The sequence below is a fragment of the Anabas testudineus genome, chromosome 12, assembly GCF_900324465.2.
Source record: "Anabas testudineus chromosome 12, fAnaTes1.2, whole genome shotgun sequence".
Taxonomy (NCBI): domain Eukaryota; kingdom Metazoa; phylum Chordata; class Actinopteri; order Anabantiformes; family Anabantidae; genus Anabas; species Anabas testudineus.
In genome coordinates, this window is record NC_046621.1 from 10,592,117 (window position 1) to 10,608,727 (window position 16,611).

The 16,611-nt window shown below is 43.0% G+C and overlaps 1 protein-coding gene across 1 annotated transcript; it reads left to right on the forward strand.

The window, feature by feature from the left end:
* The first annotated feature begins 1,844 nt into the window (after nt 1–1,844).
* On the forward strand, nt 1,845–16,611 carry tmem63c (transmembrane protein 63C). The gene is made up of 23 exons (XM_026353854.1): nt 1,845–1,934; nt 3,651–3,876; nt 5,947–6,026; nt 6,781–6,868; nt 7,724–7,761; nt 8,568–8,710; nt 9,616–9,667; nt 9,791–9,899; nt 10,005–10,078; nt 10,224–10,304; nt 10,388–10,508; nt 10,729–10,862; nt 11,016–11,138; nt 12,132–12,285; nt 12,382–12,488; nt 13,111–13,197; nt 13,312–13,377; nt 13,477–13,639; nt 13,732–13,837; nt 14,561–14,728; nt 14,836–14,948; nt 15,039–15,113; nt 15,388–16,611. Exons 1-23 carry the CDS (start codon nt 1,921–1,923, stop codon nt 15,616–15,618), a joined length of 2,553 nt encoding a protein of 850 aa, XP_026209639.1. The 5' UTR covers nt 1,845–1,920; the 3' UTR covers nt 15,619–16,611.

Here is a 16,611-nt window from a genome sequence, read left to right on the forward strand (position 1 = left end):
ATGAAGAGAGTGAACCCCCATCCCTCCTCCTCACAGTGAACAGGTGGTGAGCAGATTGTACAGATTGTATTGCTGTTTAACCTCCACCCCTCAGGCTGGGTCCAACCCTCCACACTCACCCATCCCCTCCACCCACCATCACAGCAGAGGTTTCCTCTGTAGAGTCAAGAATAAGGTGCATTCACGCAAGTCATCTCCATTAAAACATCCACAAAAGCAATTTCTCTGTTTTTACCTGCAGCCTACAGGAAATTGAAAGTCATAACACAACTAACAATGCTCATATGTTCTACCACCGGGGGCCTTTGGGATGAAGCTGGTAATAGGGGACATGTTAAACCTTTTCTTTCCATGTAGGCAACACTGTCTCATGCAGAGAGAACAGGTTTTGCCAGCACAGACTAAACAGTGACACCGGGGAAAAGTGCATGTTTAACAAGGCTGCAGTCGTTGCAGTCCACAGCAGCTCAATAAAAGCTATTATTATTTTATTTATGGTGATTGCAACATGTGCTTGGGGTTACTCTTTTATCTCACAGTGACTGGTGGTTGATCAGGTTTGGAAGTCAATGCAAGTTCAAATTTTATTTATGCTTAATTTCTCTAGCAAAACCAAATCTATTCTACATGAATTTAAATAAAGAAATGGAATACATTGAAGTGACTCACATAAACAACCACTATGGCACAAGTTGTAAATCTGCCTGGAGACTAGCCACAAGGACACCTGTGGCTCCTATGTAGGAGTTACATGCGTGTTTAGGTGAGATGGGAGACCGTGCGCATACAACTACTGTTGCCTGGTTTCCTGGTTGCTTTTTCAAAGAGAAAAAAAAAACTCCTATTAAATCATTGCTAGAGTTTGCCAGAAGGGACACGGGGAAACTGCAAATGCTTTTCGGTGTTCGCTGTTCTCTGTGTTCGCTTTAACATGAAAAAAATAAAAGTTGAAAGGCGTAATGAACCTTTTTGCATTGTCATTGTCCATGAGAGTATAGACTGTTGACTCTGTAGTCTTATGCCTTTTGTTTTGTTATTTTACATCCAATTCTGTACTTGGCAACACCACCAAGAAAGTGGGTGCTTTGAAACAATCGGTGACGTGGCTTTAACAGAAGCAGATTTGATGAAAATATTATGTGGCAGTGATGATGAATATCTGAATTGAATCGGTTTTTATTGCAAGTTATCCATCTTCTGACTTACAATTAAATTGTTTGTCTGTATCACCCTAGGGATGTTTCCCTTTTTCACATCCACACACACACACACACACAGATACCTCAGCTGTTTTCTTTTCTTGTTTGGTGCAATGAGCAGATTAGCTGACCTGAGCTAGCTTTTTCCTCCTGACAGCTTGCCCTTTTCTTTTTCTGCTTCTCTGACTCAAACTCAGGTACTCCAGAGCTCTTCCCTAGCTTGCAGCTCCTGTACTGATTTCAGCATCTCTGATGATAATAGCCAAACTAAGCACAGGAGAGACATTTCACTCATGCTGCCAGGAGGCACAACACAGCTTCCCAAGCCAAACATCAGTTTGTAATCTGCTGCACTGGCTTGAAGGACTGATGCAGGGATGAGGAGAAGAGAAATGAGCAGAGGGGAAGGATTAGAAAGACAACAGATTTGCAGAAATGAATAAACAGGAGAAGAAACTGATACCAACGGGTGAGCATCAACGTATTTGAGTGATTATACATGAGGGAGGAGACAGAATATCCATGGAGCCTCGTGCTTAAACTGCTGAGTCATGCTGTGACGTTAGTCCAAATGTTGTGTGAAACCACACCACGGTCAGACCGTATCCTTCAGCATCCCGCTTAGTTCTGGAGGTGGAGGGGAAGGGGAGTTTTACTGTCAGCATCAGCAGCCGGAAGCGTTCAAAGTGAATGAGTCGTCTGATGCAGGAGAAACAGCTCAATGAGCCCGAAAAGGTCTGTTTATGCTTCTGCTTGTCAAACTTTGTGAGAGCTCAGCGTGTTTCCAGCTTACAAGGACCTAATTGTGTTTTCTCTTTCATTAGAGGGCATCATTTCTGTTGGATTTAGCTCCTGTTGCACAGTTCACACAGCTGCTCTGGTTTACTTGCTGCCATTAGCTTGTCTCAGGAATACAAAAATACAGAATACCTACTAGATATTTGACTGCAGCTTTCCACGTTGTTTTTTTTTTACATCATTATTTGATTGAGTGCAGTAGTGTTATTGTTAGCAATGCATTTTATTTAAAGTTTGTTGATGACTGCTGGCCTATATGGTTCTAATTCATTTTCCAGCTTATAAAATAATGCTTTGGTCTTTGTTGAGGCTTAATTCCTTACTGGCAGAAGGAGAAAGTGTGGTGGATGATACATTGGCTTCTGTGGCAACATACCTCTGCAAGCCTGTGTGTATGTACATTATGGATTTGCTTTGTGAGCCATCCTCAGTCGACTCCACAGGGAGAACCGACAGTGGCTGAGTATTGACTGCAAGCTGTACAGTTTCACAGCAGGAACTAAGGAAGAGAGGACAGTGGTGCCAAACGAGCTGCTAAAGATTACTGTTGAGTTTTTCTACTTCTGCTCTCTGCCGGACCTCTCCGACAGTGTGATGTACGGCACTGCCATTGATCAGCTCGCCTCCTACTCTCGACATCCTGCTGTGGCTTCTGTTGCACAACAACTAAATGTTTCCCAAAACTGTGATGGAGCTTCTCAGGAAGTGACATCATTGGCGCAGTGATAAATCCCACCGAGGTTTAGTTCAGTAATCCGTGCCAGTTTGGAAGCCTTTAGTTTCCTCTCCTTTTTCTCACTCACCTCAATCTCCTGTTACCTCACGGCTCATGTGAGAGTTGGACAGCAGAGGTCTGTGATGCGGCTCTGGCTGCTCCGTACGCCTGCGTAGCACATGGTGTTCTGTCACGGCAGTAACAGCTGAATATATTGTGGAATCAAAATCTGATGGTGAATTTGTACTATTGATGCAAAGCTTTGTCAGCACTTTGTTGCTGCTCCATTTCCTCAGACTGTTTATTGAGTGAGGGGTGTAGACAAGCTGAGCAGCTGGGAGTCGGGACTGTATTGATCAAACGCAGGGAGTGTGTGTGTGTTTGTGTGTGTGTGTGCTGCTGGAGGACAGATGGTTGTTCAGGCCTACACTCTGTGGTCATGGCAGTGTGAATGATCATATCCTGTGCATGCTCCACGGACATGGAAATCCACAGAAAGTGACAATAACTGTCAGTCTTCCACACGCTGGTCAAAGAAGCAGCAGAGGACACAGATTAACCTTTAACTCTACTGTGCCGTTAAATAGAGTCAAAAATATATTCTTGTCTGTGTAGTTAAATGGGCTTGCAACATCTTTCTGTTTAAATCCGTCATTCGGTGAGTGTTCTCACTTCCATGTGTGGTTTCCGCGTACATTTGTGCACTCAGGGTGAGTGGCAGATAAATTGAGTCACAACAAACACAGCCCATTAAGTCCCAATTTTAGTGCTTATCAAACACACCCTCTCGCCAACAAAACGGGCATCACGCGCCGCTGTCTATGTAAATGCAAGCTCATACAGAAAAAAAAAAGCATATGTGAAGCTGAGAGAAGTCTTATTTTAATCTCAGCAAGCAGTCACTAATCACATCCAATGGCCACTCTGTTGTTCTTCAGGTATGCTCCAGTGCTGATGGCGCACCCTGAGCTGTTTGTGATGAGGGTGCCCCCTGTGGAGGGGGGGCCTGTGGAGCTGAACGTTCTGGGCTTCCTGGACTCACCTGGGGAAGAAAACAGCACGGCTGAGAGATGCTACCGCTCACACTCCCGCAGCAGCGTCCTCCAGGGTCTGCCTTTTGGAGGAGTGCCTACAGTCCTCGTCATCAACGTGGTGCTCTGGATGGTACGACTCACACACACCCACCCATTGACATACAAGGTTCACGCGGTCACTCCAGAGAGGTCATGGTCAAATGACAGACATATTGCCATATTCCTATAGACCAATTTTCTATAATTACAATCCATCTAAACAATATTTTATTAAGTGGTTGTCTGTAGAATGTCAGGAAATGATATAAAAAATAACACAAGCTCACAAAGACTGTGGCAAAATCAAACTGACCTACTGTAAAATTAATACATTCTACAGATTACTTACAGATGATCTATCAAAATCAGTTGCAAGGTTATTTCACTGTCCATTGACAATTCAATCAACCAGTCATCTAGGGCTTTAGTTAGCACCGTGTTTGCTTTCTTAACAGGTCCATCTTTTGCACTCCAGATCATATCTATTATGTTATCCTGCTGCAGTTTACAGGACACTGACAACAAGGTTTCTGAAAATATCCAGAGCTGCCAACACCCTGTTGAGCTATTATGAAGAGCTCTGATACAAACAGACAGCAGGAGGTGAAACATGGTTCCGGGAAAAAAATATAACGTCTAATAGACGTCCTGTCTCAAACACTTTTCTCTGCTCCTGATGATAATGAAGTGTAACAGCAGCATCAGGAGTGTTAGGACTGCATGATATTGCACATGATTGTGTGAAATGAGAGCAGACATGCTGTTTATTGACACTGTCTACACACACACACACACACACACACATTCTCACTTCTTATACACCAAAATTTCACTGTAAACCGAACAGGAAAACAAGTCTTAATCAAAGTAAGTGTCTTGCTTTCCTTATTGGGCCATCAGGATGTCATAATAATTTCCACAAATACACACAAATGTGCATTTGATGGATATTGCACAAAAGGTAGGTCTTAACTTTCCCTTCACATCGTATAATACAGCGTAAGCACTGTTTACAAACATAATTGCATATTTTTCCTTCTGTCTGCCAGATAATAATAGGCTTCCTCTTTCAGTTGTCAACTACCTCCGTTCCACTGTCAGGCCTTGTCAAGCTCGATCTCTGCACTGATATCGCTCTCAATCTGCTGCTTACATGTTTTAATTGGCTTGTTTTATTGCTGCCTGGTTGTCAAGACAACACAAAGGGTTGAGCGTTGTCTCTTAATGACAAGCATGAGTCACAGCCCCCCCCCCAGGTAATGGGAGCACGCCTCTGCATCAATTCCATCATCCTACAGAATAAATCATCTGTGGGACTTGGGAGCGTGCCCACGCATCAAGACGAAATAACATAAAAACAACACAAAGGTGATGGACACCGAGGAAACAGCAGGATAATGGAGAAATTCCAGTTTGGGCCCTGAGTGCTCATAATGTGAACACACACACACACACACACACACTCATTATTCATCTACAAGCATGACTGGAGCTTTCCCTAATTGTCTATGCACGACTTTAGATCACTAAAGAATGAATCATTCAACTTTCCTAGGAGCTTTCCTTCTTTTAACATGGCTGCCTCGTCCAGCCACTTAACCAGAAGTCTTCTTAACTCAAACGAGTTAATGATTTAACTGCATAATTAAAATCAAACATTTATCAGCACTTTTACTCCATTTCCATTTGTCAACATTCATTCATCAAGGCCCAGTCATGCTCTTAGGCGAATCCAGTATTATGCACTCTAATATGTAATTGAATAGGACTTCTCTTTAACGCCATTGTGAAGTGGAGTTTGTGCTCCATTTGAGACCGAATAGAGGCTATTCAGATTTATTCATGCTATTGACCGCACTCATTTGTCATTTATACTCAGCATGTGTTTCTGTGTGCATACTGACCTGTCTTTGTTAGTTTCCAAGACAACCACATACTACTCTAAAGAAGGAAGATGGCTTATTATTGCTGCTGTATGTCGCACCTTTTATTTGTAGGTCCTTTATGAAAATGCAAAGTGTCATCTTTCAAATATGCATTATGGAAATTTATATTGTTAAGGCTAATATTCGACTCAGAGCAGATGGGGACATAGAGTGTGCGATAGTGGATATCAGATTCCCCAGGGGCTCCACATTCATGTTCTTGTTCTGTTTTACAGTTCCTGTTGCTCATATTTTCCTGTCTGAGGAAGGCTGCATGGGACTATGGCCGTCTAGCTCTGCTCATGGAGAATGACAGGTAAATCCATTTGTTGTCTTAGACTTAAAAAAAAATCTGAAGAGACCTGCTCGTCTGTGAGCTATGACAACGCTTAAGATGGAGTAATAATTCTCAGTGGACTGGAGTTTTAATGCTGCAGCCTCCAGCCCCCTCTGCTGGGTATAAATGGTACTGCATAGACAGCTAGTAGTCATTTGTTTGCCTCTGTATGTTCACAGTGAAACTAACACCCACAGGCCAGTCACAGATGTGCACAATTAACATACATACTACCGCACTTACCATTTAAACATTTCAATTAATTATCAAAAATGTGGTTTATTTGTTGTCAAACCGTATTTCAAATATGTGCCTTTTAAAATAAGATTCTCCCTGCAGTTTGCACAGGTCTGCAGTGCTCTTTTCTTCTACCTGACCTGTGTTTCCTCTCTAGGGGAGTGCGGCCTTGATTAGTTCAGCCTGACCCCGAGCACTCGGGGACGAGTGTGTGTTTTGGCAACCAGTCTGCTCTCATACTCTTTCATACTCACTTTCTTGGTACTGCCAAGAAAGAAACACACACAAACTCTATCATTGCACTGGCTTCATTAGAATCGACCATACTGTGTGTGTTTATGTTTGCTGTATATGTAATGCACACAGGGACTAATTGCAGCATTTACATTATGTCTTTCTTCATCTCTACAACAGAGGTTAATAGTGGATGTGATCACGTAATGTCAATCTACACTCACTCTGCTATTTGTTTGCATATATTGTCTTCCCACTTCAGTCTCACATCCCTGTTTTACGGAGAACCGAGTGAGAAAGAGAAATCTCCTTCAGAGTCCAGCCCCTCTGACTCTGAGACCAAGGACATGGTGAGTTTGAGAGTTTCTCCTGCTCCTTAAAGTAACAGAAAAGCCATTTAAAGCATGCTCATAACAATTAAAGTTACCTAAACTTTTATTCTAGATGAAACTTCTATCAGCAAAAGATGTATAATGTCCTAAAAGTGAAATGTTTGTGTGTTTCTTAACACAAATGTCACCTTTGGGTAAAGGTGACATTTGGTACAGGTACCACATGAACGGAGGAATCAGTTCATCCTAACGCTGCTCAACAGGGCAACTTGTAGTTAAAAACTGACTCCCTTTGTTTTTCAACTGCTAAATATGAGGGAGAAAGCATAAAACATCTGTGCAAAGTTTTTCACATTAATGTAGTTGTTAGGCAATCTGAGTTTTCATTATCATGTTCTCATTTATTTACTATTGTTAGGTATAAGGTGTCACAATTAATTTGTCAGTCACATGTGTTGATGTCTAAAAATGCTGCGCCCTGCACTTTTATAATAAGGCGCACTTGTCTAAAATGGCACTACGTCAACCCTTGTAAAGTCTGAGTCATGACTCAGCTGGACTGTCTGTGACTTCATGACACCTGTGTGATAGACTGAGGTCACTCTGTGCATGTTTATAACCGTGTAAGACAAAGAGTCAGACTGCAATCATCGCCCTGTGCCTACACAAAGCTGAGGCTGCAGTAAAGTGGTTACTGCTCCAAGCTAGACCTATTAAAGCTCCATCTCTGTCATCCTGCAGACCTTATTAGTATGCAAATGGTGGATGCATGCAAATAGCCAGATTTGATGTGCACAGACTTGCATACATATGTCATTTATTATCTTTAATAACCAATCTATTGCTTGTTTTATGATTCTCCTTTGCTTCCAGGGCTTCTGCTCATGGCTTTTATCTCTTTACCATATGAAGTAAGTACACAAAGCAGTTGCCCTTGCAATTATGTTGCCCTACTCTCATCTTAGCTTCCATCCTTTTATTAGCACTCTGTCTTCAAAGCTGATGTCGCAGTGAAACGTGAAAGTCGTTTTATATCTCATTTAGCAGCAAAAACAAATGAGTCTGGCCTCATGTGACCACTGGTGCCATGGTTCCCAGTTGAATATTTGCACTTTACTCTAGTCTGACTGCACACAACAGATTTAGGCCTTTTAAAAAAAGGGATTTCCACAGTATCCATGGTTTCCATAGTATTATAATAGAGTTTGGGTACTTCTGTTTTTAGCTCACATGCCAATGGCTCATCTTGGGCTCCCTGGGAAAGTGTAACCCACCCTGCAAGTTCTCAATGTGTGGGCTGCCATGAGACCAGCATGCACCTCTTTTCTTCTTTTTTTTTTTCCATTTCATTTTTTTGTTTTTGTTCTTTTTTATGACACTGGGTTTCCTGAACCTCCCACCTAGCAACCACAGGTCCTTGCACCAAAGTTAGGGTGCCACAGTTTTACTCATGATGAATTACACTTTATGGGGGCCATTTATCCAATGAACTGCACTGCAGACATGCGCTACATTACAGTTGTACCCCTCTCATAATCTTCACATATGCAAAACTGAGAATTTTAAGAACAAGAACATCATAGATAGCTGGACATCGGTATTTAGAGATAAATTGTTTGCCCTCTCTGTGAATGAAAAACAGCAATCAGGCACTCTTAGGTTAAGGAAGAAGAGTATATGTACTAAGATATGGATTTACTTTCTCTTTTTTCTGCAGGGACGAAGAGATCCGTAGCAAATGTGGCATTGACGCTGTCACATACTTATCCTTCCAGCGCCACATCATCTCGCTCATGACCGTGGTTTGCCTGTTGTCTTTGGCCGTGATCCTGCCGGTCAACTTTTCCGGGAACCTCCTAGGTATTTTGGTGCTCAAATGATGGTCCAGCGAGGCAACTGTTTGAAAAGCTGAGGGGTGTCCTTAACCTCACGAGAGGCACATTGGACACCTTGCAGGGAGTGAGGTCAGGCCACACAGAGACATCTCATACATGTACACACCAGTGGTATGTATGAGAATGTATTGGTTAAATGCACAGAAGCCAGTCAGTGGTAAAACTGAAGCTTTAAAAAAAATTCCAATGCTTGAAGGGAATTTATTTTTATTTTATTTTTTTACTCCTGTTTAACACATAAACACATAAATAGACACACTCTGTGTCTAATGGGAGATCCTCACATACCAGTGACAGTTCATCAGGTGGTTCCTCATGTCAGGTAATAGGAATAGAAAGTGCTTAATTTCCTCTCAACATACACATGTAGGTGTGAGAGGCGAAGTGGTGCCTGTTAAGCTGTTAAATGGCAGCCGAAATGCCTTTTGACAGTTGTGTGCTTATTTTGCAGCGAGTGTTGAGTAAGTCACTCCATAATGGGAAAAGGGCAGGGGCCACCATGGGTTCAACAAGGAGCTGGGCCATTGGCAGAAACAGTTTTATTACTGCTGGTTGTCATCTTATAGACCAGTGTGTCACCCTAGTCATTAAATAAACCAACGCCCGTTGACAGGCTGCCATGGTAACAGCAAACAAAGGGGGCCCAATTTAAAACAGCACAGTTAGGCATAAGTGCCGTGTTTGAATGTTGTGTGAAATTTCATTGAGATGAGAGAGATCTCATTAAACTGGACGGAAGACGTTTTCCATGAATAGTGACATTGCTTCATTGTTGCCTCAGCCTCCAGACAAAAAGAGGAGGGGGATTTCTTCTAAGTCATTTTAAAATTACAATGTCTCGCTCTGTGTCATGTTTCATTATTTCTACAGGAGACAGTCCTGAAAACTTTGGAAGAACAACACTGGCTAATGTTAATGCAAAGTAAGTCTGGCATGAATGACATTAAGTCAAATTTTGACCACAGAACCGTGAAAAACCCCTGTATCTATACTGTATTTGTTTACATTACATTTTAATTGACATCTGTGTTTCTGTGGCGACCAGGGATAACCTTCTGTGGCTCCACTGTATCTTTGCTCTGGTTTACTTCATCATCACGTTGCTGTGTATGGCTCACCACTCAATAAGACTGGAGTACAGAGAAGATGAGAAGGTTTGTCCATGTTGCTTTAGAGGTTGGAGGCACAGTGGAGCTTTGAGCTAATGCTAACATAATTGCGCACATAACTTTGCATGATGGCTGCTTTATGTCTTGCAGGTAGCCAGGACACTGATGATTACCTCAATCCCCAGAGAGATCTCGGACCCCGGACTCATTACCAAACATTTCCAGTACAGACGTCTACTTACGTTTATGTTTAATTCGTTCAAGTTAAATCTTCTTGTGTTTGTTTCCTGTTCTGCTTTTTGCAAATACATGTACACAACCTCATCATGTTCATTATGTATGTTGATTAACTCCTGCTCCATTCACCAGTGAGGCCTACCCCAGCTGTACTGTCACTGACATCCGTTTCTGCTTTGACGTCCGCAAGCTGATGATGCTGGACTTAGAAAGGTACTGTTCAGAAACCGCCACAGATTGAATTAACACAATTTGTTACGATTATGAGGCTCTTGTCTGATGATGCAGTTTTGCAGGCGCAAAGCAATGAAAGGCCGGCTGTATTTTGCCTCAAAGGCCCAAAAAGAGGGGAAGATCATGATCAAGACTCATCCATGTGCTCAGATATTCTGCTGCGACATCTGTGGCTTTGAAAAGGTACATTTCCTCAGCATCATTTGCACTTTGACATGTTTTTTGTAGATTTTACATAGATGTGCTGCACAGAAAGAATATTACCACTGGATGGCACTGCAGTCCAAATGTAGGTAAATGTAGCAACAACATGATATATTGCCAATACAGTGTGTATCTGATTATGTCTGAGAGGAGAGGATGCAGAAACAGTGAGTAATGTGTTCTCTAACCTTTTCTGCAGGTCGATGCCGAACAGTACTACAGTGAGTTAGAAGAAAAGCGCACAGACGAGTTTAATGCTGAGAAGAATCGCATCGCCATGAAGCGGCTGGGAATTGCGTTTGTCACTTTCCGTGATGAGAGGATGACTGCTGTGTGAGTAAACAACAGCATGACTTCATCCCAGGCCCCCTCATCCCATAAACCCTGTCACAGCAGGGAGCTACCATAAAATTCAAGGACATTAAGTCAGGCAACACAGAGTGCTAATTTGTGCAGCAGTTTTCTACATCCTCTTTTGTTTTCCAGGATTGTGAAGGATTACAGTTGTGCGTACTGCCGTCGTAGACCCCAGCAGTCCAGCATCACCACCGTGCTGCAGTCTCACAAATGGGGAGTCAGCTATGCGCCCGCTCCCAGTGACATCATCTGGTCGGTACAAAGTACACTAGAAGTCTTCTCATGCCAAACTTTCCATAGTAACAAAATCATACCACATAATGTTTGCATCTAATAATGGGATTTATTAATCCATATCCCTTCATATTTAACCTCTGCATGGCCACGGGCAGCTGTAACCTAAGTAATTTATTAACCTAACTTGCGTGTCTTTACACTGGGGGAGAACATCAGAGCGCCCAGAGGAAAACAAATTTCAAGTGTAATGTGCAATTTTACATGTCTTATGCATCATTTACACACTTTTCCCTGTAATTAAGCCTGACATATTTGGTATATTTGGAAACCTCAGGATCATGACTAGACTTTTAAACCAGATTCTTGTCTGTGCATCATTAGCTTGCAGTGATGGCCCTCGGATAGTGTTTGTCTACACTATGCCAATTATGCGTCTTAGCTTTGCCTAAGTAACTGCAACATGACAATTAGTTTTTAATCAAACTGAAAAGATTCTGTTGAATCCATACCAATATGTGTTTGCTTTTGTGTAGCACATCTCAAACACCGTTTAAAGTTAATTTCCTAACCAAAATTGGATTGGCTACAATGCTTGTTTCCCATATTGGAAAGCAAGTGCAGCAGTCCTAGCGAGATTATGTAACAACCGAGTGATGCATATTTATGGGAGATTAACCAAAGACATCGTAGCACTCACTGTTTGTGCTTCATGCCTGACTGGCTGTAGTGGGTTTGAGTGTGAATGTGTTTTGGCGCTAACTACGACTGGCAGTCATCACAGGCTTCGGGGATGCGCAGGGACTGTTGTTCCTTCCTTCATTAAAACTGTGTGCACGTTGATCCCAACCTGCTCTCCAGTCCAGCGTGGTGAAAACACACTCATATAGACATACAGGAGACGACTGCGCTGCCTGTCAGTATACACATGTCAGTGGAACGAAGTGTGTTAACGGTCCTGTCTATCGTGCTGGATGGATGTGAATTGAGGCTCATTCCCTCTGTTACCAGGGAAAACCTGTCAGTGTGTGGATCCCGCTGGTGGCTGCGCTGTGTCCTCCTCAACATCCTCCTCTTCCTGCTGCTCTTCTTCCTCACCACTCCCGCCATCATCGTCAACACCATGGACAAGTTCAATGTCACCAGGCCCGTGGAGAGCCTGCGGGTCAGAGTTTGAGCACGATTTAAACTTTAGTGACCTTATGCTTCATTTTCATCTTCTTTGGTTTTAATTAATTAATGATTTTGCTTCCCCATACAGAGCCCTGTCATTACCCAGTTCTTCCCAACCCTCCTGCTATGGGCGTTCTCAGTGCTCCTGCCCTTCATCGTCTACTACTCAGCCTTCTTCGAGTCCCACTGGACCAGGTACTTACCAGCCATCAACCACTGCCCTGGTCTCTCCTCTGAAATGGAAATTCCTGTCCTTTGCTTCTTTAGATGGACCCTTCATATGTAGCTGTCTGTCTTGTTCACAGCTCTCAGCATTTCTTATTTTTTCATCACAATTATTTTTATTTGTCCACCTCCTTGCTCTTGCTTTTTACTCTCTTTTTCTACTCTCTCCTTTTCTCTGTCACTCTCCCTGCACTGTTATTCTGGGCAGGTTGTCATAGAGATGTGAGGATAATGATATGCACAGTATTCACCATGTGCAGAAGAGCAGCTTATAGTGAGTGGCAGGAGGAGGAGCAGATCAACTGTGCATAGGAAGACAACCTCATGCAGCACCTATATAAGCTCTGTTCCTTTACATAACCCCCCTCATCCACACACACACACACTCACTAGCAACGCAAACACAAACGTGTTGTGCAGGCGTGATTTGCTAAGGACTGAATGCAAATCAACTGTTTACTGGAATGAAAAGTATATTTCATCTCACAGACCTGTCAGCTGACTTACATTACGCCACATTTTCACCTTGTATTTATGTTTGATATGCGCAGCGTAATGATGTTTGTATGATGCTTTATGTTCATTGTCTCAGATCTGGTGAGAACCAAGTAACAATGCACAAGTGCTTCTTACTCCTGGTCTTCATGGTCATCATCCTGCCCTCACTTGGTCTCTCCAGGTACACTTCCAATAGAGGCTCAAAACAAACTTAAGTTCTGCTTTTATTACTATTTTTATTCAGCTCTCGTGTCCACTATATTTGGCTACTTTCTGTATTTCATGCTCTCTGTAGTTTAGACCTATTCTTCACCTGGCTCTTTGATGTCAATTTCCTGGACGAGAAGGATGTCAAATTCCAGTAAGATTACTCTTTTGGTTCTTTTCATTCTAGAGTACATAAATCAGATACATTACAGGTGCAAGTAAAAACTCATGCCTACATGTTTTCTTGATGCAGATGCGTGTTTCTTCCGGACAACGGTGCATTCTTTGTAAACTATGTGATTACATCGAGTCTGATCGGCACTTCCATGGAGCTGCTTCGCATACCGGCACTGACTGTTTATGCCCTCCGCCTCTGTTTTGCAAAGTCCCAGGCTGAGAGGATTCATGTCAAACGGGTTGGTGTTGCCTTGTATGCTTAAGTCATTGTTTTCATGCAAGACTTTATTAAAAGCTGAAAAGTTTTAAAGTGGTGTGTTTTTGTCTGCAGAGTCAGGCCTACGAGTTCCAGTTTGGCCTGGAGTATGCCTGGACCATGTGTATTGTTGCAGTCAGTATGACCTACAGCATCACATGTCCCATCATTATGCCCTTTGGTGAGCAAAATACAGCCCAGTTACCCTCTTCCTTCGCTCTCTTTCGTGTGTGTAAGTGCTGTCTCTCCCCATACTGTAACCTCACTCTCCTCTACTGCCTGCCAGTCCGATGCAGACTGTGTGAATTTGCTGCTGTAGTCCCAGACACCCAGACACAGTGAGTTGCGAGCCAGACGCCCACTCTGCTCCTGTCTCTGCCCAGAGCTCACTGAGCTTCTATTTACTTCTGCAGTCTAATGATCAGGCCGAGCAGACTTTTTCATACTCTGTGTATTTCACCTGTGCTGTTTCCTGCTGATAGTGTTGTAGTCTTAAGAGGTTTTCACATGCATCATGAACTCCGGACAATATCTGGAGAATCAGGATTGGTCATTGCCTGGAGTTTCACATATGCAGCACACAGCAGGCGATTTTCCATGTCAGACACAAACCCTGGTTTCCCACTTACTTGCTGCAAATTCTCCAGACAATTACCTGCTGCGTTCACATATGGGCTCAATCGGACAGTACCAGGACTGTACTGGTCATAGTAGGGTAAATAACATTACTGGCTGACCTAAAATCTGCAGTGGAAAGCTCTTTAGGGTGGCATTTGCATTTTTAACACGTTTCAGTACCATCTGTACATTAGTTTAATTTGTTCCCACTGTGATGGACTGACTACTCTTCATCTATCTTTTGTATTTATGACAATGATTGCTGTGTTTTGTTGCACCCCTCTAGGTCTGCTCTATGTGATCTTGAAACACATGGTAGACCGATACAACATCTACTATGCATATGTTCCCACCAAACTCAACCAGCGGATCCACAGAGCAGCTATAAGCCAAGTCATTGTTGCTCCTATCCTCTGCATGTTCTGGCTACTCTTCTTCTCCGTGCTCAGATTGGGTATTTTATCACTGCTGTTTCTACGTGGTTACAGTTTCTCTACATGTTATGTATTATGTAAGGTGCAAGGTGACACTACTGTTGTACTCTCTCCTTATCGTCACAAGGTCCAGTGCATCCCATTACCCTCTTCACTTTAGTGTCCCTGCTCTCCTGTACTGCGTTTTCCCTGTTCCGCTTGTGCCTTAGGAAGCATCCAAACAAGTCAACGAGCTACCAGGTTAGCAGCTTCACTATAATATGAGACTAATTGGGTTCAGATGAGGCAGCAGTAATACTTAATAAATAAACATTGTTTTCTTTGTTTCAGATGTCTGATCAGCCAACAGAAGGGACATTCACTGATGCAGATAGGAGTACTGTTACATCTACCACTGCCTCCAATGTACAGTACATTTCCCTCCCTATTTCCAGTAGTACATGTTTTTCTATCGCATTAATCTATTCACATGCTTTTCATAAGGACGAAACATTTTGCGAAGCGTACATATTTTGTGTTTTATTTTTCCTGCCTTTCTGTCAGCCTCCATGTTAAATTAGATTTTATGTGCAAGGTACAAGCATAAACCCAAATTTACACCCATTTAAACCCATGAACTGAGTGACTTACTATGTGACACGATAATAAACCACAGTATTTGTTTATCTGACTCCCTCAGCTGTTTGTGGCGTCTGTGCTGCTGGAGCCAGAGCTGGCTTTAACTCCAATGCCCTCCCCGGCCCACCATAGCTATGGTGCCATGGCCAGCTCCCAGGGTTCAAGTCATGGCCCAGTCGAGGAAGAAGAGTGTGAGGAAGACCATGCCCAGACCCGTGAGACTGAGCTTCAAGACCCCCCGGACACCTACTGCTCCAGCGCACTCATGGACAGTCCTGTGAGCTACCAGTAAAACCAAATCCCTGAAGCTGATTTCCCATGCCCTTCACCTGGGGAACACAGATTGCTGAATGTTGCAATGCTGCGTTTTCACCACTGACCTCAATCGCCAACTTGCTGCCTCAGACATTGAGAATAGAACGGGCTTGTTAGGAAGGATGAAGAACCCAAAGAGCAAATGAGCTCGAGAATACAGGAGCAGGATCCATACGAACATCATAACACACGTACATCGAGCTGTTTGCCAAAACATCTCCTCAACATGTCTAACGGATGTGAACCACACATCAGTCTTGACAGAACAACTTCAATACACAGATTCTTTTAGTTGAACTATTGGATGCTCCAGGACAGGGGTTTCATTTATTTTTTTTCTGTGACTTCATTTGCAAGATAAAAGTAATGAAAGCAACTGGGGTCGCCTTTGGGTATCTATCAGATACACTCTGTCCATGCCGGGCCACTTGGATACGAGTAGAGGTGAAAGTTCCCATGAGAGTGGGTGGTGTGAGCAGGTTTGCCCCGACAGACTGATAGTGAGTGGTCTCGGCACGGGTGATATCTGGTTCGTCGGCAGCAGAGCTTGGGGAGACTGAGGGTGAGGGCAGCTAGTTGTGAAGCCATCTGCAGTGAGAGAGCAGACAGACGGAGAGCCAAATGTAACTCAGAGATGTACTGTAATATATGTACACTCCACAGAGGCACAAGCAGCTTGTTGTAACTATTATCAACTGAAGTTTGCTATTTTTGCTACAGTATTTTTGGTGTCGTTGATATTGTGCTTTAGGTTGGGGGTAGGTGGGCATGGTTAAGGATGTGCAGAGCTGTGCCATCAGAGTATTCCCTTATTATACTGTGTTGACTGTGTGTATGATACAACTGTGGTTACTTATTTTAAATGAACTGTCCTCATGTGTGTCCGCTCAATATGAAGCTACAGCCAGCAGGCGGTTAACGTAGCTTAATTTGAAGGCTGGAAAATGAAGAAGATGCTTTTTCTCCATTA